Source organism: Ascaphus truei, chromosome 1, assembly GCF_040206685.1.
Source record: "Ascaphus truei isolate aAscTru1 chromosome 1, aAscTru1.hap1, whole genome shotgun sequence".
NCBI lineage: Eukaryota > Metazoa > Chordata > Amphibia > Anura > Ascaphidae > Ascaphus > Ascaphus truei.
The window spans coordinates 166,698,655-166,726,143 of record NC_134483.1 but is presented as its reverse complement, the minus strand read 5'-3'; the positions used below and the strand labels follow the sequence as shown (position 1 = coordinate 166,726,143).

General features: G+C 40.3%; 1 protein-coding gene across 2 annotated transcripts in view; it reads right to left on the bottom strand.

Annotated features, from left to right (window-relative positions):
* Positions 1 to 3,649: 3,649 nt before the first annotated feature.
* Positions 3,650 to 27,489, bottom strand: part of MAMDC2 (MAM domain containing 2) — a 124,754-nt gene continuing 100,914 nt past the window's right edge. Inside the window, exons 11-14 of one of the 2 annotated variants that reach the window (XM_075597827.1) lie at positions 26,771 to 26,923; positions 22,882 to 23,141; positions 5,294 to 5,378; positions 3,650 to 4,082 (exon numbers count right to left, since the gene is read on the bottom strand). In XM_075597827.1, the coding sequence (XP_075453942.1) occupies positions 4,015 to 4,082; positions 5,294 to 5,378; positions 22,882 to 23,141; positions 26,771 to 26,923 (566 nt within the window). In that variant the 3' untranslated portion in view covers positions 3,650 to 4,014. Of the gene's footprint in view, positions 4,083 to 5,293; positions 5,379 to 22,881; positions 23,142 to 26,770; positions 26,924 to 27,489 lie in introns of those variants that run through there. The other variant, XM_075597835.1, reaches the window with a different exon arrangement.

Here is a 27,489-nt window from a genome sequence, read left to right as displayed (position 1 = left end):
TGGAGGGGGAGGGAGTGAAAGGGAGTGTAATAGAGAGAGGAAGAGAGAGGGTTGTGTAGTTCTGCTGACTGCAGGACAGGATTTGGACCCGCAGGGCAGAGGTGTGACGGTTCAGGGGATTCCTTCCCCTTCTTCCATTCCCTCTGTCCCTTCCCTTGCCAATCCCCCTGCGCTTACCCACTCCTGTCCCGCTCCTTCAACCTCTGATGCTGCCCCTTTGCCTCAGCGCACGCCCCGCAAGTCTCGCGCACCTGTGCGGTCCCCAAACCCCGGCGGCAATGCTTCCCGCTCTCAGACCTCCTCTATGCCCGCTGCCATCCTCTCACCTCCGGTGGCGGTCCCCTGTCCCTCCGTTCCCCTCTGCTGGCGTGTCCGCAGCGTGGCATTCTGCGCGTCTCGTGACGCAGCCTGTGCGCGCGCACTCAGCTTACAGAGCGCGCGCACACGCTCCTCTTCTAGAGTTCATCAACCCCTTGACTCCTCCTCCCATGCCCTGCAGGCAATTTCGCTGTCTGACCCCTCTGTCTCCTCCTTACCTATCCCTGTTGTCTCCCACTTCTCTCTCTGCTCCTCTCTCCCATTGGTGTCCCCTCCTTTATAATCCCTGTCTGTCCTCTCTATCATCACTCTGCATAGTTCCTGTTATCCCTGTGTGTGCAGTCCTATGCTTTGCTCCCTCTGTGTTCCTGCTTGTACCTGCTCCTGTGTTACTTTGGATTTCCCTGGCTTTGACCCCTTCTCGTCCTGGACTACCCTGCTCTCTGTAACCCTTGAACCTTGCTACAAACTCTACTTTGCTTACCTCTGGAATCCTTGGACTTGGCTTACGAACTCTGACTACTCTACTCTCTGTACCCCTGGACTTTGGCGCACGGACACGACCATTCTTACGATTAACCCTACAAGACGTTGCAAGTATCCTAACTACTTTTCCAACAGGCCTAGCAAAGCCATACCACACTCTGGGCTTGCTCCCACTGCTGTGGGTGTGTGGTGTAATACCGTTCCCACCTCAGTATTGGGGTCCTGCCAGGTCTGCGGGCATACAGGCGTGACAAGAGGTAGGGAGTAGTACACTGACCTTGGCCTGGGATGTGAGGGAAGACAGGTCCGGTTCTGGGGAGGGTGCAGGCACAGGCAAGGGGAAGGTTCAGGACTCATGATGGAGGAACCGGACTGGAACAAGGCAGTGGGTACTCGGTCCAGGCAGAGGTCAAGACAAAAATGTTCAAAGTCATAGAGTACTTTGCACGAGCAAAGTCAGGTAGCAACTGCCTATTTAAGGGCCAGGGCTGCTGCTGGCAATGAGAGCCAGTGTGAGGCTTACTTCCTGTCAGGGTGGTAAGGGCAGGATTTGCCAGGAAGTACACTGGCGACACACTTTATTCGAGCTCGGCTAGTCCCACGAATTCGGGTATACCCAGGTGTATTGAGGTTTGTGACTGTTTTCTGCCCGAGTGCATTGGGTTATTTTCCAGGCAGGGATTGAAGCATTTTATTCCCGCTGGATGCAATACTGCACAGTATATATATATATACTGCATTACAATTCATGAATTTATGCCATCTGGTAGACACGCGAAGCATTGCAGCCTATTAAATCCTAATCATTATCATTTAACAGATCAGCCGCCCGTCAGCCAGGCATGAACCCAGGCTGGGAAGGCAAACACAACGGGGCTTGTCAGAGGTGAGGAGCGGCACATTCCAGGTATCTGCCAGGTACATACTGGGTATTTGCTCGAATAAAGTGTGTCGGTGCAGTAAGATGCCCATGCTTGCTTCAATGAGGGTCAGGCACTTCCTGTCAGGAACTGAGGGCAGGATTTGCCAGGAAGCAATATGGCTTCTGTGAGAAAAATATCACTTCATGGCAGTGACCATCTCGGGTATCGAACAGATCCCTTATAGTATCCCCCCCTTCAGGATCAAACTCCGGACGATCCACTATAGGCTTGGGGGAAACAACCAAGAGAGAGTTCTTACCAAGGTGGCATGCAAGGCTGGGCAGATTTCCATGGAGAGGTCAGAAGAGAGTCCAGGCTGCGGTCAAAGCAAGGTACGTGGAACAGGAACTAAAAACAAAACAACCTGGAAACTCACCAGAACAGAACTCCATAGTCTGGTGCTATACGGAGGACGTCCAACCTCCTTAAAGACAGAATGCCAGTAAGTGCAAAGACCACCAAATCCTCAGTGAGGGCGGAAGTGAGAAGCAGCACTATATACAAAGTAAGGGTTCTTTAGTTAAATGCTTTGGCCAAAGGATTATAAGCCTGCTACAACGCCACGGTAAACCCTCTTTAGCAGGTCCTACAATACCCGCAATGGTTTTCTATACCTCTCTAACGGAGGGAGAAATGTCCCAATATCCGGGCAGCAAGAAGAGGACAAGCAGGGGTCCATGTGAAAGTCTGGGGGGGGGGGGGGGAACGGGGTGGAATACATGGGCAGAGGGGGAAATAGGTGTGAAATGGGGGGGCTGTCAAAACTCTAGTCCTGGGCCCTGGGAAAACTGTTGGCGGCCCTGCCTGAAAGACTCACATTTGAACCTACCCGATAGGTTTGAGGGAAAGCAGTTTAAAGCACGTTCCCCTTATTCCAGAGCACTAAAGCTTTTTTAACCAGGTAACATGATCAACAGTACACCTCGTTTGACATAGGTGTCAGATTATCAATATAGAATTCAAATGTTAAATTGGAGTCAAGCCATATGCCATATGTTTAATAGTGACAGGGATTAGAATGGTGTTAGAGTTGGTTCTGATCTGTAGCTCTTTTGTTGGTAGCTTTATAAATGTAGCTTTGGTTCCAAATACCATCGTTACATTTGACAGTGTTTAAAAAACAGTGTTTTTGGAAAATCTAGTATTCAAGTTTTATTTTACACATTCACAAAATTTGAGTTTTCATTACGAGTTTTGCAGATGTTCACAAATTTATGATTTTCACAATACTTTTGGCGAAAATTGGTCATCCAGTGAAAAACAAGCTTTGGTGACTGCCAATGTTAAAGCTGTACTTCAAGCTGCCGTTTAAAAAATATATATTTTTTTTTCCCCTCATTCAATTTGTGCATCAATACAATCTGCTGACTGACACGTGATTAGCTCAGCTGCAGATCGATCCGTTCTCCTGTAATCGATCGCTTGCTCCGGGTTATTTAATTCAGTTCTTGCACAGCATTCTGAGCAATGTAGTTCCTGGAATATGATTGACTGGGCAGTTACTAGATACAATTGGTGCACTGCTAGAGACAGGGTGGGGCTCAAGAGCCAGATCCTATCAGAAGGGGAAGGGGCTGTCACTTTGGAAATGCTTCCTATATAAAAAACATTAAAAATGTCTTTAAAACATTTTTTTTAAATGCTACAAGTATTTTCTCATAGTACAGAACTGATTTATTTAAAAAAAACACACGTAAGATATTGCTTGAACTGCTGCTTTAAAAGAAAAGATAGATTACCCAAACTTTTTGCATGAACAACCACAAAACAAACTACAACATCTGTACTCAAACTTAAATTCCTGCCATCAGTTACTCCATGAATGCAGTTATGAGTTCACCCCTAATATCCTGGTCCTCTGAGGAAAGCAAATACAAGAATTCAGGGCTGAGAAGAACACAAATATTCAGTGAATACAAATGTAATCTCACAATATACACATTTTTATTGTGACCTTTGACTTTTGTGGGTTCTTGGCTGTGCTAAAAAACAAAACAAAAATAACCCCACGTAATAAAAACACACAAGTTACACAGTGGAATCTGTGGCAAACTGCATGGCTGCACACAACTATTGATCATCCATGCAAAAATACATTAGTAACACAAGTCTAAAAAGCCCTGAGTATGTTTTCTTGTCGGCGAACACGAGTGCTCTGAGTTTGTTCTATATATCCATTTTTTTTTATTAACATTCTTTAGAATCCTCTACAAAAAGAAAATTTCTGGTCAGTTCCTGAAGTTTCTAATGTCAATTATGTTACAATGGTTTCTGGAGAACACATGACCTAGAATTCTATTTCATTGAAATCGTCTGAATATCCCGAAGACTGTGGAGTTAAAGGTTCGCCCATCTCTGTGGATATAAGAAGAAGTGTGTATTAGTAGGGTTAACTTTCTCTGGCACTCAACCATCCACTAATGGACACTCAGCATCCACAAATAGTCATCAATCTACATACCATATTGGCCCGAATATAGCGCTATGTTTTTCTCCTAAAAATGTCCTTCCGAAAACTGTACTGGTATTATATGCGCAGCCTAACACAATTTATTTGTCATGTAGAACACCTTCAAAACTTTAGGGTCGTATTATGTGCGAGGCCATACTATATTCGGGCCAATACGGTACTACCTCTCGTTCACCCACCCAAAAAACACTCAATAGCGTTAATCCACTCATACAGGTAGGATATACATATATATTTTGTACCGGTGACAATTTGCAGGTTTCAGTACAAAACATGGAATGAATACACAGTCTTATATAATAATTACATGTTTAATCCACATCTGGATGCTGTCGTTTGTTTATGTGCTTGCTGCCTTTCTGCGTGTGTCTTTTCTCTCTCACTTGTTTTGTGTGCCTTGCGCTCTCTTTGACCCTTGTTTAGTATGCTGTTAATGGAACTTAAATCTTTCCGAGTACTGAATACTGAATAGGGCCTCTCTCTTGCTCTCTGTGTGTGTGTCTTACTTTATCACAGTCCGCTGGCTCTTTTGCCTATCTCCAACTGTCTTTTTCTATGTTTTTCTTCTACCTTGTATATATTTTCTTCTCCTATCTCTCCTACTTTATCCTTCACTTTCAAACCTCTTTATTTTCATTACTTTTATCCTATAGAGTCCCCATTAATTTTGCCAAATAGATTCGGTCGGTGTTTTCTCCACCTAATCTGGGCACTGAGCCATTCACTTTCCTTAAAACTCACTCCTATTTAGATCTTTGTGCAGCCAATTATCCAAGTTTAGTGTTCTCTAAATGGCTCAATACAGAGCGTTATGCAATGGCTGCACAAATATATTATCCTCAGATCTGCTGACCTCCAAGATACAGGTCTAGATCCTGAATAGAATGTACGTTCATAAGACTGCCAATAAATGATTCTTACACTCTGCTCGCTGCATGCTGTATGCTTAATACTGCCTATACACAAACCGTTCTACAGAGACATTGATGAACCGAAAGACAGATATATCTATATATATATATATATATATATACACACTGTAGATATACAAACACACAGCCAAACAGATGGATGTCCTAGATAAATGAGAGGTTACCTTTACAAGGTCCATTTTGAAACACAATATCATCAATTGCGACATCACTTCTTATTGACACACCACGTATAGCTTCAAAGGCAATCTGCAATGAGAATATTTCATTAGTCACATACATGTAACATAGTTACATAGTAGATGAGGTTGAAAACAGATACAGTGTGTGAAAAAGAAAGCACACCCTCTTTGAATTCTGTGGTTTTACATATCAGGACATAATAACAATCATCTGTTCTTTAGCAGGTCTTAAAATGAGGTAAATACAACCTCAGATAAACAACAACACATGACATATTGCACCGTGCCATGATTTATTTAACAAAAATAAAGCACTTTTATTGACATATGGCACTCATTTAGGTATTTTGCCTTGGGGCTGTAGAACCTTCTGCGATTCAACTTCTGTATATTCTGAGCCTCCTTCTACCATCTGCCATTTTAGTAAGGTTGATGTGTGTATTTTCAGTTTTTCCTCTCGTTTATGCCCGTTTTCTTCTTGCGCTAGACTGCCAATTGTTCCTTATTACTTTCTTTCAGCAATGTCTACTCCTCCAAGTTCCATTACTGAAAGTGTTAAGGAAACTAGTCCTGCTGATAGACCCCAAAAAGCTTTGGCAAAAACGAAGCACCTGATCTGTGCTGGATGTGAGCAGCCTTTACCAGATAAATACAACAATAAATTATGTATAGATTGTGTGACACAAGCTGATGCAAAAGAATAATGTGTTCAGATGTATTGTTTTATTTCCTAATTTAAATGGTGTATGGAAGAGACTTTGCAGACCTTTTAACTCGTGGATGAGATATTTTAAAAGTCTATGATGGAGGTACAGATACACAGGAAACAGATTATATTCCAGACCCAACGCATAATGTACACACATTCAGATGTGGACACCAACTAAGGAAGAAGGAGGAATGAAAGGACTATTCTAAGCAATGAGAATTGTTTTGAAATGGAGAACCCAATGGAACCCATGCCATATTAACTAAGCAGTTCTCTGCCAAAAGACACCTCCCGGCGCTGACAGGCATCTTACAGCTCATTGATTTTATTATTAGCCTATTCCTCTCATTTCTGTTTGGTATTTATTTTTAATGTTATGGGTATATTGTAAACGTGAGAGGAACTTTTACTATTATAGGCAGTTAGCAATGGTCAGTGGACAGGCAGTGAACAGAGGCAGGAAGGTAGTGATCATCTCAAGACAGACCGGGGTCCGTGGTAGGAAGCAAGCAAGCAGCGGTGGTCAGCAAACAGACCGAGGTCAAGAACAAGAGAGAAGCAACGTAGTAAATCCGAATAGGGAGACGATGATGAAGTCCAACATAGAAACACATTAAAAAATGTATGAAAGGCTTTGGAGAGTCTTTTCCAATTGGTGCCTCTAGACTAACAGTGAACCAAAAAAATGCATAAGTCATAAAGACCTTGGATTTTCTGATTTGGATTAAAAAAAATAATAATAATAATTACACACATACACACACACACACACACACACACACACACACACACACACACACACACACACACACACACACACACACACACACACACACACACACACACACACACACACACACACACACACACACACACACACACTTTCTCCCAGGCCATTGAAAGTTCATATAGCAGCAACAGGAGCCCGTTGATGGAAATCTGAACCACTGAATCCATCCATCAAGAGATTTTATAAAAACTGCAAAAAAAAAATCAAGCCAGTTATGGGAACCTTGCTACCCATTTGGGCCTTAAATATAGTACTAAATGTACTAAAAAGCACAAATTGCACCTGTCGGCATGCTTTCAGATTATTCTTACATTTAAAACAGTATTGTTAGTGGCAATTAATTGCCATTACATCAGACGAAATCTAAGCACTTGCCAGTTAATCAACTTTCTTGATTTTTCATATAGATAAAAGGTGGTGTTGCAATCTCTCTATATCCGACACCACAAAACAAAAATGAAATAATTGCACAACCTAGCTGTAGTGCATTGTCTGAAAATATATGAAAAGAAGATAGAACAGTTACGGAAAGCTGACCATGTATTTATCTTATTTGCTGGCAATTAAAAAGAGAAAAAAAACATCAACATCTTCAATTGCAAGATGTATGAAAGAGGCTCTACGAAGATCATTCTATGCCATGTGCAGAAAAAACATGTGCATCACCAGAAGATAATTGCAAGGCTGCCGCCTGAACACATGTCCAAAATTTCATCAGGCATTTAATGTGTGGTCAGAGATTACAAACTTTCCCTTTAAAAATTGTGCATGCGCGAAACACGTGTTGGGAGTCTCAGCTGACGTGAGCCTATAAGCAATGCCCTTCCAACCCAACTAAGCAGCTGAATAGGTACTCTCAACCCCATGTGGCACCGTACCTAACGCTCTGAGGCTGTGCAGCATACACTATACTGCCTCCACTTGCAGCGTGCACAGACACATACGACTTCTATGTAGATAATTAGTATTAGCACGTGTTTTTAATAAGGAACCTTTTTTGTACCCAACTCTACTGAAATCATATAGGGCTTAGATCAGCAGGTTTATATGCAGGCTCCTTTATCCGTAATCGTTTTGGCTACATGATATGGTCCCTGTCTTTGCTTTTCAAATGAACCACACTTGATACCTTGCAGGGATTCTGTTGCAGTATAAACAAGGACATTGTTAGCTACACTGACAACTATTGAGCTCCTTTCCAAATACTCTGATCTATTACATTGCCTTGTGTGTATCAGATAACACTGACTGAGTAACAAACTCCTGCAACTGTCCATTTGCAACAAACACAGCATCCTTACAATGTGTAACAAATTGTTGCAACTGGATACATTTGCCAGTAGCACATTGTGCAATTAACCCTTTTCTTCTACCGCCTCTTAGATATGATTTTTTTATTAAACTACTGTATTGCATTACAGCAGAATTAATGGTTTTACCCCTATTTTTTATATTCTGTAATAATAAAGATGTAAGCCTTCTTTTTTTTTTTTAAATCACAATTTTTTTATTGAAGTTTTCTCGTTTGGGGTAAAGAATAAAGAGACAGGGGAAAATCATATTAAAGTAACATAATATATTTGAATAATACAATGTACAAAAACACACAAACATTGGGGGGGGGGGGGAGATTAAATATGTAGTCCACCCTCTTCCACTCCCCTGCACATCCCCTTTGTGGCCAGGGAAGGTCCATCATGGGGGGAAGTGGGAGGAGGCGCAACCATTCTGCCAAAAACTCATTTTAATATATATGGGGGGAAGATGTAAAATGGGCGGGGAGGGGAGGTCTTCTCAGCATCATCTTTTGACTCCGCCAGCTATAAAGAGATCGGAATCCTCTCTTTGATTTGTAAGGTCAGGAAGTCGCCCAGCTCTAGGTTCTATCCTCATTAACTTGGGTTAGAAAAAATCCTATATGTGTGTAAGCCATGGGTTCCATATCTTGTAATGTGTCTTTGTTGTATGTCTTAGGCTGGGCCCATGGTGCCTTCTCCCGTGCGGAGGCGCGAGGAGGCTATGGGAAAGTGGGTGCTTTCCCTGGCCATGCTAGACGGGCCGTGGGGGACGTTCCTGGGGGCGTTCCTAGTGACGTAATGGAGCTGGTTCGCCCTCATTGGGCGAACCGCTCAAGTGACCTGTCTGTCGCTCTGAGAAATCAGTTTAACTGATTTCTCAGGCAACGCACGCCCCCTCCCGCGCGCACACACGCCACATGGACGCGAACATTGCCTTAAGGCAATCTGTTCGCTCAGTACACGGTCTGCAGCACCATGTCCGAGGCCTTAGACATGCTGTAAGCTTATCCATTGTCATGACCTCGATTATCCATTTCTTTATCGTTTTCGTGGAAGGAGCTTCTGTATTTGTCCAGGCCACAGCTATTGTGCATCTGGCGGCTGTGAGTGTGTGGGAGCCAAGCTTGCGTTGATGGTGGTTCAGTAATCCTTTTAAGTAATTTATTCTTACAAATTGATTAATTACGGGGATTTGCAATGTCATACTCAAACTAAGGACCTGCCAGTTTGCCTCAATAGACATGAAACTATTGTGTCAATCACCATAGACATGTAATCCTTCATTACCTTCCTCTTTTTGACAAATTTAGCTAACATTACCTTAGGTCAGTGTGCATATAACTGGGGCATTTTTTCCCCTTTGCCTTTGGAAGGAATATTTTTTTCTTTGATGTGCATAATCGTTTCCCCTAGTGCACCTACCTATAAACCAAGAAGGGTCGAGTGGGTTTCATTTGCTGTGTTTTTTCGATTGCAAACTAGATGTCTCTTCTTTAGCAGAGTGGTGCTCAACTCCAGTCCTCAAGAACATCAACTGGTTGGGTTTTAAGGATATCCAAGCTTCAGCACAGGTGTCTGTATATGTAAGACTTTGCATGAGCCACTGATTGAGCCACCTGTGCTGAAGCAGGCATATCCTTAAAACCCAGATAATGTGAAAAAAAACAGTAGATGGCGCTCTACTGCACCACAAGCAGTGAAAATAAAATCTTATGCAAAAAATTGTGCAGTGATAACAAAATTCAAATAATAAACAGTGAAATATATTAATAACAGTGAAATAAAGGCAAAAACAACTTATCACTCGACCCCGACAAAAGACTGTTCCAGAAGTCTTGCAGCAATGGTGTAGATGAAGTTCCAGCGGAGCGTCGCCGTATGCACATAAAAAGAAAAAAACAGTGGATAGTGTAATATTGTAAAAAACAATATAAAGTGTAAGTGAATAACGAGTTCCTACTCACAAAAGTAGCAGGAATATAGGCATGTGAGTGAATAATACTCTGTGATGCAGCTCGTTCCGGAGGTTTGGTATATGGGTCAGCACATCTTGGAAAAATAGAAAACAGCCATAGTGTAGATGGAAATAAACTTTATCTAATAAGTAAGACAATTGGAGGCTTACGGCTTTAGAAGGAAATACAGCATTGGGGATATTGTCTCAGATGCAGCATAGGTCGTCTCGTCTGCTTCTACCCGCTGGCGGCGTCCGCGAACGTCACTTCCGGATCGTGACGTCACTTCCTGCCGGAGCTAAGGATCGTGAGAGTTCCCTTGCTTCTTTCCCTCCTCTACCAAGATGGCGGCGAAAGCCCGACTCGACGCGTTTCGACGTGATGACGTCTTCTTCAGGAGTGGCTTATGGGTACTGACAGCTCGGTATATATACCTACTACCTTGCTGTGATTGGTGCTTTACTCATTGACGGCGCGATTTTAAATAGCGTTATCTAATCCATACAATAAACAGACTAATACATGTGCACGCTATAAGTTAAGACAATAGCAATAAAATAGCTTATGTGTCACAATAAGCAAACTAATGAATATATGCACGCTATAAGTTAATATCAATAAAATAGCTTATAGGTCACATGGTCTAATATTAAGTATCTAATTCTAAAATCAACAAACTAATGTATATACACACTATTGGTTAATACAATACTAATGAAATAACTAATTGTATAACAATTAAAAAAGTATAAAAACGTGTTGATGCTGCCCCCAAACAGCATGAACACTCAAGGATCTAATGTGTATTACAAATCCAATAGGTAAAAATAGCAAATTCGACGATTGATGCACTCTGGTGGTGATAAGATGAGAAAGAAACATATTAAGAGATGAACATAATAGAATACAATCAATATAATAAAATTTATTTAATAAAATCATCTAAAAATATCTATAGTTTTAAAACAGCTAAAAACCAATTTACAAAAATGCTTTAAAATCAAATTCAGCATTCAAACCATTTGGAACCAATGTTTTTAATGTGTAAATCCAAAAGGATTCCCTTTGAGTTAATTCCAATTCTCTGTCACCCCCTCTCCAGTGGGGGAGGACCTGTTCAAATGCACTGAATTTAAAACCTGTAAGATCACAATTATGTTTTTTAATGAAATGCTCAGATAATAGATGTGTTAAAACATTACGTCTGATATTACCAATATGTTCAAGAATTCTAATGTTTATTTGTCTTTTTGTTTTCCCAACATATTGTAACCCACATGGGCATTCTATGAGGTAGATGATATGGTTACTCCTACATGTAATGTGTTTCTTGATAGAAAACTTCTTTTTAGTGTTATTGGAGACAAACTCATATTTATCTGTAGCTCTATATCTACACGCTTAATCTTAAACACAGAATTTGAAATACTAGAAAAGTTATTCACAAAAGATATAAAAAAATGGTGGGATTTTACGTTCTTGGAACAATATAAATTGTGTGATAGGGTACCGAGAGGTCTTAGATTGAAGAAAAATCCCTCTATGGACCTCGAAGATAAAGAATTTTTAGACAAATGGTACCATATACTAGAAAAGAGTTCACAAGATTTAATTGATTTAATCATTGAGCAACAGAAAAAACATCTTTTACAAATAGATAAAGAGATCAATGAAAGCAAACTCAGAATAGGAGAACTAACTGAAACTCCATTATTTAAAGAAAAATATAAGATTCTTCAATCTAAGCTAGATAAACTGGAAGAGGAAATTATTTCTAATAAAGTGGAAAAATTTAACAGAGACGAGGAGGACTACAAAGATGGCCCTCCCCGCAAAACTACACCGAATCTTAGAAAAATTTATGTCCCAAAAAAAGATATGAAAATTGATCAAAAAGAGGATAATGCACAACAACCTGGAACCAATTCCCAAAATGTAAAAACCTATACACATACAGAAAAAAAGGCAAAGGGGAATCATTATAAGTCTAAAAAAAAGTCACTATTCCTCAGAAAGGGAAAATGGGAGATTTGAACGCAAAAAGTCACCCCCAAGACGTGCCGACAAACATCCCAAACCCAACTCAATTAGAGAAAAAGAGGAGAAAAGTGACATTGAAGATTCAGATGATGAAAAAGTTAAGGTTACCTCTAGGGAACAAAAGAAAGAAAAATTTTTTTCTAAGTATACCAACAATAAGAGTGATTTTTTAGGAGAGGGGGGGTCCTCAAACAGGTATCACCTACTGAGGGAAACAGAACCCCCCACAGGGAAGAAACACACCAAAAAAAGAGAAAGAAACGAGGAAAACGAGGAAAGAGAAGAAAAGGAAATAAGAAAAATACAAAGAAAGTAATAGATACACAAAACATTTTTAATTTGAGTTCTAGAGTTTTAACTACACCTGAGAAAACGATTATATCAAAAGGTTTAAAATTTGCACCGACACAAGGTCCTAATACTTTTGGTTTATTTGTTGATGCACAACGATTTTTACGTAAATTAACACTTAAACGTTTTTTTAAATCAAAATAAGTAGAAATTAAAACGAGTGAAAATATAAAAAAAGATTCACCAAATCTCTCTAAGACTGAATTAAACAATCAAAATATTGTTCACTCAGGTTTGAAAAAACCTTCCAACTTCTATCCCGGATTTTGTAAAGGGAGGAATTTGGAGGTTTTCTCTGAACTAATAATAAAGGATTTCGAAAAACTGTCTACAAACAATTCATCGTTTAATGATAACCTTTTAAAAACAGAAAGAGATGCTTTAAAAAACCTAACTGAAGATAGAAGCATAGTTTTTAAACAAGCTGATAAAGGGGGAGGGGTAGTCATCCTTGATAGGGATGACTACATAAAAGAGTCAGAGAGAATCCTGGGAGACACAACCACATATTGTAAACTACCTGGAGATCCTACAATAAAATACCAAAAAGAACTACAGACTCTTTTAGCTAGGGGTAAAAATGATGGTGTATTGGACGATAAAGAATATGAGTATTTGGATCAGAAAAACCCAATACTACCCATTTTTTACTATCTACCAAAACTACATAAGTGTCCCAATAATCCCCCTGGAAGACCTATCATAGCTGGGATTGACTCCCTAACCTCGAATCTTTCAGCCTATGTAGACTTTTTTCTTCAAGATTACGTGAAAACACAAAAAAGCTACATCAAAGATACCACTGACATTTTACGAACATTAAAAGATCACAGATGAGAAGATGATTTTTATTTAGTAACAGGAGACGTCACATCTTTGTATACCTCCATAGGTCATCAAGAAGGATTTGAGGCTATTGATAGAATCCTCTCGAAAGATTCCACCATGACTGATGAACAAGCCAATTTTATCTTAGACAGTATATATTTTATATTAAGACACAATTTCTTTTGGTTTGAGAACAATTTTTATTTACAAAAGTGTGGAACCGCCATGGGTACCAAATTTGCCCCCAGCTACGCAAACCTCTTTATGTCCGTTTGGGAGGATGACTATATTTGGTCAATTGCGGAGCTGGGTGCAAATTTGGTCCTATGGCGTAGATTTATAGATGACGTCATTTTTATCTGGAGAGGAGATGAAGAGAGCCTTTTAAAATTCATTTTATATATTAATGATAATAATCTGAATCTTAAGTTTACCTGTAACTATAGTAAAGAGAGAATAATTTTTTTAGATTTGTCTATTTATATTGAACAGGGGGCCATTAAGACTATGACTTATTTTAAAGAGGTGGATAAAAATAATTACATTTTACCTACAAGTTGTCACCACCCAAGTTGGCTGAAAAATGTACCTTACGGACAATTTAGGAGATTAAAAAGAAATTGTACCGATGAAGCCAATTTTAAAATTCAAAGTAAGTTTTTAGAAACCAGATTTTATGATAAACATTATGATAGTCAGACTATAGATTCAGCTTTAGAAAAGGTTAACAATATTAAAAGGGAAGATCTGTTGAATGATGGAAGTAATAAAAATAATGACAAAAAAATCATGAAAGATTTTAATTTTTCTTTTATTACAAACTACAATAGGCAAGCCGGGAAAATCATCAATATTGTAAATAAGTACTGGCATATTGTAAAAAATGATGGTATCATTGGTGACAGTGTTCCAGACAAACCAGTAATCATCTTCAAAAGAGCGAGGACACTTAAAGACAAGCTTGCTCCAAGTGCTCTCCCAAAATTTTTTTTTTCTAGTAATAGATGGTTACCAACAATAAATGTTTTTTTTGGTTGTACCACGTGCAAAGTGTGTAGATATAGAGCTACAGATAAATATGAGTTTGTCTCCAATAACACTAAAAAGAAGTTTTCTATCAAGAAACACATTACATGTAGGAGTAACCATATAATCTACCTCATAGAATGCCCATGTGGGTTACAATATGTTGGGAAAACAAAAAGACAAATAAACATTAGAATTCTTGAACATATTGGTAATATCAGACGTAATGTTTTAACACATCTATTATCTGAGCATTTCATTAAAAAACATAATTGTGATCTTACAGGTTTTAAATTCAGTGCATTTGAACAGGTCCTCCCCCACTGGAGAGGGGGTGACAGAGAATTGGAATTAACTAAAAGGGAATCCTTTTGGATTTACACATTAAAAACATTGGTTCCAAATGGTTTGAATGCTGAATTTGATTTTAAAGCATTTTTGTAAATTGGTTTTTAGCTGTTTTAAAACTATAGATATTTTTAGATGATTTTATTAAATAAATTTTATTATATTGATTGTATTCTATTAGGTTCATCTCTTAATATGTTTCTTTCTCATCTTATCACCACCAGAGTGCATCAATCGTCGAATTTGCTATTTTTACCTATTGGATTTGTAATACACATTAGATCCTTGAGTGTTCATGCTGTTTGGGGGCAGCATCAACACGTTTTTATACTTTTTTAATTGTTATACAATTAGTTATTTCATTAGTATTGTATTAACCAATAGTGTGTATATACATTAGTTTGTTGTTTTTAGAATTAGATACTTAATATTAGACCATGTGACCTATAAGCTATTTTATTGATATTAACTTATAGCGTGCATATATTCATTAGTTTGCTTATTGTGACACATAAGCTATTGTATTGCTATTGTCTTAACTTATAGCGTGCACATGTATTAGTCTGTTTATTGTATGGATTAGATAACGCTATTTAAAATCGCACCGTCAATGAGTAAAGCACCAATCACAGCAAGGTAGTAGGTATATATACCGAGCTGTCAGTACCCATAAGCCACTCCTGAAGAAGACGTCATCACGTCGAAACGCGTCGAGTCGGGCTTTCGCCGCCATCGTGGTAGAGGAGGGAAAGAAGCAAGGGAACTCTCACGATCCTTAGCTCCGGCAGGAAGTGACGTCACGATCCGGAAGTGACGTTCGCGGACGCCGCCAGCGGGTAGAAGCAGACGAGACGACCTATGCTGCATCTGAGACAATATCCCCAATGCTGTATTTCCTTCTAAAGCCGTAAGCCTCCAATTGTCTTACTTATTAGATAAAGTTTATTTCCATCTACACTATGTCTGTTTTCTATTTTTCCAAGATGTGCTGACCCATATACCAAACCTCCGGAACGAGCTGCATCACAGAGTATTATTCACTCACATGCCTATATTCCTGCTACTTTTGTGAGTAGGAACTCGTTATTCACTTACACTTTATATTGTTTTTTACAATATTACACTATCCACTGTTTTTTTCTTTTTATGTGCATACGGCGACGCTCCCCTGGAACTTCATCTACACCATATCCTTAAAACCCAACCTGTTGGGGGGGGGGGGGTGGAGAGGGCTTGATAACTGGAGTTGAGCACTACTGCTTTAGCAGACGCTGCATTTTGGCAGATAGTACTTCAAGCCATTATTACGTTAACCCACCATTTTTTTCTTTACTGCTGTGGTATTTTCCAAAGTTGTACACTGCCACTTAGACAAAAACAAACAACATTTTCTTGCTTACTAAAATTTTTAATTCACTAGTACAATTATGGCAGTGTGCCAACTAATACTTTCTCCCAGATTTTTTTTTTGCTATCTACTATTCATCCTTTTGAAGAAGTGTGTTTTTTGTTGTTTTATTTAAACATATGGAGGTATGGTGCGTAGTATTTAATCCGAACCTCTTGGAAGCTAAGAAGCTTCCCTTTGTGTAGTAAATCTGCTGTTGTCCTGATGTTCTTAACTTTGAATTGGTCAAATTGTTTGGAGTCATAGCCTGGGGGAAAATTAGGGTTATTTAAAAGTGGGCTGAGTTGGGAGGAGGGTGACGCGAGTTTACATTTATCCTTGGATTTGGTCCAGACATCCCAGGTGCATTTAATTGAGCCCAACTCAAAAATCTTTATGCGTGATTCATGTTTGTCCAGAGCCCACAGGGACATCAGCAGAGAGGACGTTCTTGAATACGGAGAATCTATGGCCAACCAACAATACTGGTCTGGATCAGTGTTCCAAACCACTACCTGTCGCAATTGGGCAGCTTGGTAGTATTTTGATATATCTGGGACTCCCATCCCCCTTCTCGCTCTTGAGGCCAGCATAACTGACCTAGCTGTCCTAGGTCTCTTGCCCTGCCAGAGGAATTGGAATATTCTATTTTGCAGATTTTTTAGTTCAGATACAGGTATCTGGACCGGGAGGGTCTGAAAATGATATAATAACCCAGGGAGTATGTTCATCTTGACCGATACTATTCTCCCGATCAAAGATATCTGGAACCCGGCCCATTTCAGTATATCTTTTTTTTTTATCTTATCAAACAGGGGCGGGTAATTACGCTGATATAGGGAATTATAATGCCTGGTCACATTTACTCCCAGATATTTACTGTGAGAGGAGATCCATCTGTAGTTGAAATTCAATTTCAATCATTTAATCTCCGGGGCTAGGAGATTCAAATTTAGGGCCTCTGATTTATTATTGTTAATTTTGTAACCCGAGATTTTCCCGAATTCTGTTAGTACATTCTGGAGATTGGATAGAGATGTCTGGGGGTTGGTTAACGTTAAAATAATATCGTCTGCAAGTAGAGAGATTTTATCATTTATTTTCCTAATTATGATGCTTTGAATATTTGTATTTGCTCTAATATTTGTGGCTAGGGGTTCAATCGATAGGGCAAAGAGGAGAGGGGACAATGGGCAGCCCTGTCTTGTTCCATTCCTAATTCTAAATCGGGTATAGGTAATTCCCTGGAAGATTAACCAAAGCCGTCGGGTTCTGGTGTAATGCTCGGACTCCTTCTAAAAAAATCCAAATTTCTGCAATGTTTTATCCAAAAATATCCAATCTATTCTGTTGAACACCTTCTCTGCATCAAGGCTCAGCAGGACGGCTCTAGTTCCAGTGAGATGCACAAGGTCCACTATATTTATTATTTTTCGGGTGTTGTCCGAAGCTTGCATTCCCGAAACAAATCCCACCTAGTCAATGTGAATCAATCTTGGCAAGATAGGGTTCAACCCATTTGCTAGAATTTTGCTATATAGTTTAAGATCATTGTTCAGTAGAGAAATTGGACAGTAACAACCACATTGCATAGGGTCACAACCCTCTTTGTGCATAATGGCCAGGTTTGCAGATGACATAGTGGGTGGGATTGGTTTTCTTTCCAGAAATGAGTTGTACATCTCCAATAGGTATGGGGACAGAATAGCCAGAAACTTTTTATAGCAGACATTAGTGAATCCATCAGGTCCAGGGGCATTAGCTGCTTTTAATGACTTAACTGCATCTGATAGCTCAATCTGAGTAATCTTACCGTTTAGAGTATCAGATTCAGCTTTGGTTTACTGGGGTAGGTTACAATTTTCAAGGTATTTCGTGACTGCCTCTGAGTTTGAGAACTGAAATTTCTCCTTTGAGGAGTTCAAGTTGTACACTTTTGTATAGAATTTAGTAAATTATTGGGCAATTCCCCTATTGTCATAGATAATTGTGCTGTTTTTACCTTTGATCACAGATATTTGTGAACTAACCTGCACCCCCCTGAGTTTGTTAGCTAGAAGTCTGCCAGCCTTGTTTCCCTTATCGTAATATCGTTGGTTAGTCCATTTCAGGGCCTTCTCCACGGCCTCTAATTGGATCTGTCTCAGTGCTACTCTGGCTGTAGCAAGGGATTGATACATTTTCTTTGATGGGTTGGCTTTATATAGCTATTCCAGATTTGTAATTTTATCAGTTAGTTCTTTCTATAATTTTAGTTTGGATTTCTTCCTGTGGGATGTGATGGAGATAAAGTCCCCTCTGATCATTGCCTTATGGGCTTCCCAAAGCATCGCAGGAGATGAGACAGAGCCTTTGATATTAAAATACTTGTTTAGGGATAGCTTAATTTTGTTCTCTATTTCGGGGTGGTTTAAAAGTGAGTCGTTTAGCCTCCAGTGAAAATAATTATTTTTAACAAAAGGGAGGGTGAGGGTCAGGTCAATTAGTGCATGGTCTGACCAAGTAATTGGACCAATTTCGGAACAAGAAGATGCTTGGAGGATATTTCTGGTGGCGAATAGATAATCTATTCTTGAGTAGGTCTGGTGGGGGGAAGAATAGAAAGTATAATTTCGCTCTGCCCTCCATATATCTGTTAGGGAGAAATCCTTTATTATATCCCTGAATTTTTTTGCAGTTTTTTGGATATGGAGTGTGTGAGTTTGGCCTGGGGTAGTGGACCTGTCTACATCAGGATTAAAAACCATATTCAAGTCTCCTCCCACTACAAGAGAGGACAGAAATTGAGTCTCAATTGCTTCCAAAACTGTATTTAGAAGTGAAGGAAAGGAGGGAAGGGGAAAGTATTATAACATTTTGGTCATTTCTAGTAACTTTTAGATGTTGACTATTCCTCTCAAAGAGTTTCAGGAAGCAAACCATCTGGTGTTGGGGCCTGCCGCGCGCTGCGATCAAAAAAAAAAAAAAGGATACGTCATGGACCGGTGGCTTTTTAAGCTTGCTTGTTATGGTGGGGTATTTCAGGCAGCCTATCAGTCTATTTGACTTGAGAAAATGGAAGGGAAAATGTCCTATTCTTATAGTTTTCTATGAGGGTCTCGGGAGCTCCCTCGATATGCTACCATCCCCGGTGACGTCACCAGAAGCCTTCCCGTTTTTCTTGTTTTATCAAATTACTAAAGGCCTATATAACACTGAGAGGAAACAGAAAGTGATCTTACAGTATATATCTGTCCAGAAAGGTCAAAGTTTATCACTTTCATACCAGAAGGTGGTCTGTAATGAGACTAAAAATAAAATCAAATTTTTGGTAAGTAACACATATTTTTCTAAAATGTGCTTTGGGGTCTGGCCACAGATATGGGTTCTAATGCTGTTACTGCGCTGTCTGACAGTTTCTAGAATTAGTTAAAAATATGATCACAACCAGGATTCAAGCAAGGTGTTCTACTTGTAAGATGTGAAGTTGCTTTGAGAAAATGTGAAATCATAGCATTGGAGGCTGGATAAAAATTTAAAAGTATATATCAAATAGCTGTAAAGAAGCTGAAGAATGGAGACATTATTAACTTGAATATACCTTGAACACAGAGAGGAAAGTATCTTATGCTATATATTAAAGCCTTAAGTGTGCATTAAAAGCTGTCCAAGGAACCACCACTGCTACCTCGTTGAAGAGACCTACCATCCTCCTATAATTCTGTTATGATCTTGGATACTTTTCTTTGGGGAAGACTTATAATTTTTATGGTAGTGTTGGAAAGGACACAAAAGCTCCATTATTTGTGAGGGATCTAGATTGCTCTTGTGAACTTTATCAGCCATCCATGATCTTCCAAAGTCCTTCTCACTCTGGCCACATGTTCCCTTGTCCAAGACTGCCCTGGACGCTTTTGGTACTAAAAACACGTTTTACGTTTTTCTTTAACGTGGAGGAACTGAAACAAACTTTCTGGAGAGCAGATCTTGTATAAAATAAAAAAGAGCCTTTGTTTTGATAGGATCTCTTGACATCATTATTGTTGAAATATTCTGTATGTTTCTAGTGGTCGCTGATTAAATTCCAAAGTGTAGGCTTAGTAAATGACATGTAGCACTTATTTGTCTGGACCCAGTCATCCCAAAGAAGAGCCAGCATCACACCTACTGGCTTCCCAATGCTCAACTTCCTTTCCCAAAACGTTTCTGATTAAAGCCAGACTTCCTTTTAGAAGTCCATTCATTAAGGACAAAGACCCATGTTTAGTAAGTGGTGCTATGCCATATGACACCTTTTGGCGTCGGACGATATCTTATGGCATAGCACTGCTTTATAAATATGGGCCAATGTCCCTGATGGCCTGGTGAACAGGAAAGCTTTTGACCCTTTTACATGGACCCACAAAGGCTCTATCCATAATCCTTAGTTCCTCCCAGGGATATTCAATATTTAAAGTAATTACTGTAATAACTCTTAAACCACCTAGAGACATCCTGAACCATAGAGCCTGAGGAAGCGTGCTGTCAAGCGAAACGCGTTGCTCGATTTTTGTCCATTGGAGGCTTCCGTAGCCAGGAAGTAAGGGGTTGCGTTCCAGACGCCATCTTGCGTTCCAACGCTCCAACGGGCTGCAGATACCGGAGTGAAGGAGTCGTAATCAAGGAGAGCACCCGCACTAACTGTCTTCGCCAGCCGACCTCACTGTATGTGATTTTAAAACTTTTTATCATTAAAATACTACTTATTTCATTCGGATTGGCCATCTATTATGGTGGGATCTTTGGAGTGATTGGGGCCACTTGCACAGTGGCTGTCGCTTGCACAAAGAGGAGCAGACCCACTCTCCTAGTGTTAAACCCCTATGGGTCTTAACTCACACAGGCCTGTGTGAGTATTTGTTTTGCTATATCTTACCCATTCATTGTCCCCTGGGAGATTATTCTATATCCTCCCACTAGTTATTATTAGTATATAGACTGACTCCTATCTTTGATTCCCTTTTTCACTGTGGGGGTAATTGAATATCCTGAGGATCCGTGCACTCACCAGCAGTCAAGGGGAAGACGTGTGACTTCAAGAAAGGACCTTCTGCAGAGTTTAGCCCCGAGAGGCATTTGCTCACACAGGCTCGTGTGAGTACTTGGTGATATTTATCTATCCCACTTCACCACCTTTTAATAATTCACTTATTCCACTTCTATATAGAGTGTATTGTTTTCACTGGTATATTGTTGTTGTTTTTTCCGCTGATCTGCGCTCCCCTTGTTTCTCTATTCGTTGTAATAACTCTACCTATAGCTTCCAGCTAAATTAACCAAGATCTTTCATAATCTCTTTTTTTTGTCGTCCTCTTCGGAATAAGAGAGCTGATGTTGATCTGAATACTGCCAGGCTTCAGAGTCTAATGGAACTGCAGCGGGGTCCATAGATCTCCGAGATTAGGTCATTTTAAAAGAACCTTTAAATATGTGAGAACTCATAGCATCCCCATTCTCAATCCAGGAGGTCTTTGTGGCAGGGACTTCTCCTCGTAATGTTACTTTTATGCCTGCAGCGCTTATTCCTATTATATCTCCTATTATTATGTCATGTGTATTACTGCTGTGAACCGCTATGTGCATGGATGGCACCATACAAAGATATACATACATATATAATACACAAAGAAGGAGGACGATATGAAATCAGGGTAATTGCACAATGTCAAATCACCCGATATGCATTATTAATGCCTGCAATAAAAATGCCTCTTTTGTAAAGTAATTAACATAGCCATCTGGCCTAATTTCATAGTTATGACTGATTCTTGCTGTAGAGGCAAAAAACTGCACAAACACAAGGTGTGAGTAACTGATTACATTGGAATATGTCAATTTTACTGCAAACCCACCATTGAAGGTTTGGTATTTAAAAGATCAACCTGCATTCAAGCCAATGACAATTAACGCAGTATTGGGTGCGTTATCTTGCAATGGACCTTAGTGAATCCCCACCCTAGTAAGTGCAAGCGATCTGTATGAAGTATTATGTTTTAGGCAGTTTCCATACCACCATTTAATACCTGTGGTTGTAATATAAATTGTAAGTTGCCTTATACAATAAAGATTGTTTTGATAATGCCAGAGAAAATGCGGTTTGATATATAGCAAAGGGGAAATCTAACAGTTTTTGTGTTTTGGAGAAATATCAAAGTAAGACAATCATCTTCAGGACTCTTAAAAACAAACACCATTCCTTTACTTCACAGCTTTACTTGAGTTGTCTACATTAATAGATAGCTTGCAGGAAATACAGGGGTTTAGTTACTTAAGCCGTGCTATGACACAAGGCACTTTCCAGTGAATGGGATAAGGTGTCTTCGAGCGCCAGAAGGTACTGTATCTAATGGTATCTTAAGGCTGCGCTTATAGTGCCTGGCAACGGCGCTCCGAAACAAATACATTGATTCCGTCGCAAGCGCTTATAGTAAGTGTGACGGCGACGGAGCGATGTCGCAACCAAAAATTTTGAAGCCGGGTAAATTAGATTTTTTAGAGACAGTCGCTACATGTGACTGTCTCTAAACCAAATCAGATTGCGCTGCCCGCCCCCTTCGTGACTTCACTGGCCTTGTCGCCAGCAACGTCGCTAAAAACCAAATTACAACTTTTGCTGATGGCGACGAGTGACGTCATCGGTCGCGTTGCCGCCGCCAGCACTATAAGCGCGGCCTAAGTCTAAAAACGAATGGATTAATAGAAGGTGGAATACTTGAATTGTTGATTTTGTTCTTCATTAGCCACAGCTATTTTAATGTTAGTAATGATGTAAAAGTATCAATAACAAATGTAAACACTTATTGTGCTGTGGCTTCCTTACCTGATGTTGTGTATCGCTCTCATATTCTATCTGAGCCTTCAACCACGTGATGCTCTGTTCCCCTCTCCTTGTCCAGAGCAGAGTCTCACAACTGTCGCTTTCCTTCCTCAAATATACGTTTAGCAATCCAGTGCCGGCTCCATACATATGGTAAAAGAACGTCAAGCACTGCTTCGCAGGGATGGCTCGAAGCGATCTTGATAACAGACGTGCTTTCTGTCCGAAGACCATATTGGTGGCTTCAATGTACATATAGTATCCTTAAAGAAAAGATATGGCAATTAAAAATGATGATCGTTATGTATGTAGAATATGTCATTAGTTGGTACCATTCAGTCCAAAAACTCTAAATTGCCAAAGGGAACCGTTTTTTTTATTTCTATAATCTATTCCACATAAGTGTGTAGAGAATAGCATTTTTGAGTAGTAGTCAACTTAAGGAAAAAGCACCTCCAACTCAGAGATTGAGTCACAAATATATTTAGTCAATGAAAAATGTCCACTAAACATTAATATAAGGACTTGATGATATATCAAGATGATCAATGCCGAAAAATCGCTTAAAAAAATATCTAATTTGGATGCATTTTCTGCATCAAATGTGTGCTATGTGATGCAATAAATACTTCACGCCTGACAGTATTTTTACTGGAAAGAAAAGGGGAGAAAACACAATCTGTTTCTCTCACCTGCCTGAGGGAGGCAGGATCTCTAGGCGGCTGTTGCTTTGAGAAATGCAATCTCGCAGTTTATTGAATAACACATCAATACTAAGTTTGGCAAGATTTCTCGTTTGCATACAGGATGTGGCATGCCGCAAAGATTGTCATAGCTGGAGCCAAATTGCGATTTATCTGCCCTTACTGTAAAGATCCCTTTCCTTTGTTGCTGGTGAAATCTCCTTTCCTCCAACCTTAAGGGATGCCCCCGAGTCCTTTGTACTGCCCTTGGGATGAGTAGTTCTTTTGAAAGCTCCTTGTATTGACCATGAATATATTCATATATAGTTATCATATCCCTTCTTACACGCCACTTTTCAAATGTAAACAAATCAGATTTGTCATCCCCTTTATTAATTTAGTGGCTGCACTTTTTCTAGTTTCATAATGTCTTTTTTATGGAGTGGTGACCAAAACTGTACTTCATTTGAAAAAAAAAACAAAAAAAAACTACAACAACGAAATGACCTATAATTACTTATGAAAAGAAAAAAACCTACAGAAATGAATTAAATAATGTGACACATTGTACTGTATGTGCACTGGGGCCTTGTTCTTTGCTGTTGATATGTCACGTGGATATAGCGTTGATAAGCATAAGAGTAAATCACTGAGCTACAGACGGATAACTAGATTTAAGAATTATACAGATTTAAGTGATAAAAAAGCCTTTATTACCTCATTCAAATCAGCTTTTATGTCATTTTAAAGCAACGATCTCACCTTGGAGAATTATTTAGTTTTTCATTGATTATTTTACACAATTGGAGCTGGTGGGTCCTCCGTAGCTGAAACCCTCCCATTTGTTAGTGAAGGGCCAGGATTTAGCGATCTATCCTAGGAAAACAATATGCTTGTCAAATCTTATGGGAATGGGAATTATCTCTGCAACCAAATGGTCATTGGAGCTGAAATAAGTGTGCCCCAACTCCGGAGGACACTCCATTTCCAATTATGTAAAACAAAAAAAAAGTGTGTGTGTGCCAAGCATGCGCACTTTAAGTGAAACTTCTTTGTCCTTTGTCACTGTTTTGTCGCAGACATTGTATTTGTGATGGTGATGTTTTTATTTAAAATCCAAAACACAATGTCAGTGAGAAAACGCAAAGAAGTTTGACTTAGAACGCACGTGCTCGCCCCCTCCACGTTTGAGCTATTTGCACGTCTATATTTATACTAACGGTGAATTCCTTGTGACTGTGTGTAAGACTGTGTATGTGTGTGACTGTGTGTGAGACAGTGTGTGTGTCACTGTGTGTGTGTAAGACTGTGTGACACCGTGTGTGTGACTGTGTGTGAGACTCTGTTTGTTTTCCTGTGACTTTGTCTTTGTGTGTAGCATTGGGAGTGGGCCCACATGTGCAGCAGAGAGTTCGGTGTGGTCCAGGCCCCCGAGCATGGAAGCTGTGGCCGAGTTCTGTGTGGACCAGGCATTGGAAAGGGCCCAGACGGCTGATTATGGAACTTGCGGCCGACTTCTGGGGCCCTGCACATGCGCACGGTGCTGGACGGGCCTGCACGGGCCTGCACGCGCACGGTGCGAACCGTACCTGCGCATGTTCGCCGTTCTGGCTGCGCATGGCGCAGGCTGCGGCATTACTGTGCATGTGCACCGAGCCCGGCCACCACATCGCTGGCTCCAAGCTCAGTGTGCGCTGGAACTGAGGGAAGCGCTTTGAGGTTGTTTTTAGATTCTCCTCTTTAACTATTTCCAGCATTTAGATATGACATCTTATTATAGTAGTTAATGTCATTATGCAATTCAAATCAGTGGATAAATGCTTTAGCCCTTTCGTGATGAGATATGTAGATGTGTAACATTACGGCCTGAGACTGAGGCCAATAGACTTTAAAAAAAAAAGAAAACCTCCCTACTGGATGAATTCTATTATTTATTTAGGCTTAGAACCCATAATTAAACACACTATTAACAGTGAATCAAGTGACTTCAATTAATAGAGGATCTACGTTTCGCGATTGACAACCCGTAACGCACTCCGGTGGGTGAAATAGCGCAATAGCCCTTCTCACGTGCGGCTGATTCAAACCAATGGGACTTCTCCCTTTGGTGTGTTGGGTAGGTCCCGCTGCAGCACGCCATGGGATGCAATAACGTGGGCGACATCTGTACATATATTAACACTGCAGAAGCGTTCTCGCACAGAAGGTCGGACAGTATGTTATATATGCGGTAAAGGGATAAAGAAATATGGGGCTGCATGACTAATGTGGATGACAAGGTGAAAAGTATGACATAAACAGAGCGCAAATTATTATGCCGTATCCATTTTTGCCCTATTCGTCCATTTTGTTTGTAGTAATGTTAACCCCTGACTTGTGGTGATATAGTGATCTGTTCCCCACCTTTACAGTATCTGCCTTCATTTAACCCGTTCCATTTTCCCTTTCTAGCCATCTATTATTTTTTCATTTTTCACCTTTCTAGAACAGTCGTCATCCAGCCCATAATGAACATCAATATTTATCTACCTCGCTTATCCAGCATACTGTCTGGCCATCTGATTATGTGCTATAAAGTTTCTGCAATGTTTACATATCATTTTGCATAATATTAGCATAATGATCACTTTATTTGTATAATGATCCAGTGCTCGTTTATATTCATGCTCTGTCTGGCATGTTAATGGAATTATATGACGTATGATAATTGGATGATTTCATCTACAGTAATTAACATTTGTGACGTTACTGATGCAGTTTCCTCAACATTTTTCGAGTTCACACCAGGGAGAGAGTTTATTGGTTTTGTCTTGTCATTGCCCACCATCGTGAGAATGTTTCGGTCGCTGCCGGGACCTATCAGTCCTCTATTAATGAAAGTTACTTGATTCACGGCTATGGAGTTATGGAGTCTGGCACTCCGAGGGCCCCAAGACTTGGTAGCAATGTCACAATCTAATTGCTCATTTTTGTTTGATATGATCGTGTTCTGCGTTCTTACACGAAGAGTCCTCCTATTCCATTATCAGTGGCTGAGCGATCACGAGTGACAGAGGGGCCATGGCACTCAGCGGGTTAATACAGTGTGCCGACTCTAACAGATATATTATACACTCCATCAGTGCATCTCAACTTCACCTGCTACTGCCATATGAGCTATGCTATATGACCCCACTTGGTTTGAACATTTACAATGTACCTCAACTCACCTACCCCAGAAGTGTGGTCTCCCTTTGGTCCAGTGTAGGATGTAGGAGTCTCCCCTCTTATCCTGTGCCAACTCCCTCTGCTTTTCCACTCTTGCTGAAATCCACAATCATTTTTTTCAAAGGTACACTCGCCGGGAGGGGAAGGCATCCGATCTGAAATTACAGCAAATAACCAAAAACTTTCCCATTTCTACTGATCACGTTGACATCTTTTATTTAGAAAAACTCAAGTGTTATTTTTACCCAACGTTTTTATAGGCTCTTCATTTATTAGTTATACAGCTGATATAATGACCATGTAGATCTATTTGAATTGCACTATATACGGCTCTGCTGTATTTGCACGTTCATACTGTATGTCAGGGGTGCGCAAAGTTTTTAACTTGCGCCCCCCCCCTACCTCCTTACCTTCAGCCTCGCGCCCCCTCTCCTTCTCGGCTACAGCGTCATGTGACGTCACGTTACCATGGCAACGTGATGCCACGTGACCCGAAACGTCAATTGATGCCAGTTACCATGGCGACGCATCGCCGAGGATCAGGTAAGCGAATCTGTAGAGGCCTCACGCGGTCGTCGTCCCCGGCACTTCATTTAAGTGCCTTGGGGGAGAGCGCAGGACATCTGTAGCCGCCGCGCCCCCCCCCTGGAAATTCTCCTGCCCCTCCTGCGGTGCACACCCCCCACTTTGTGCGGTGCACCCCCCCTGCCCCCACGACTGC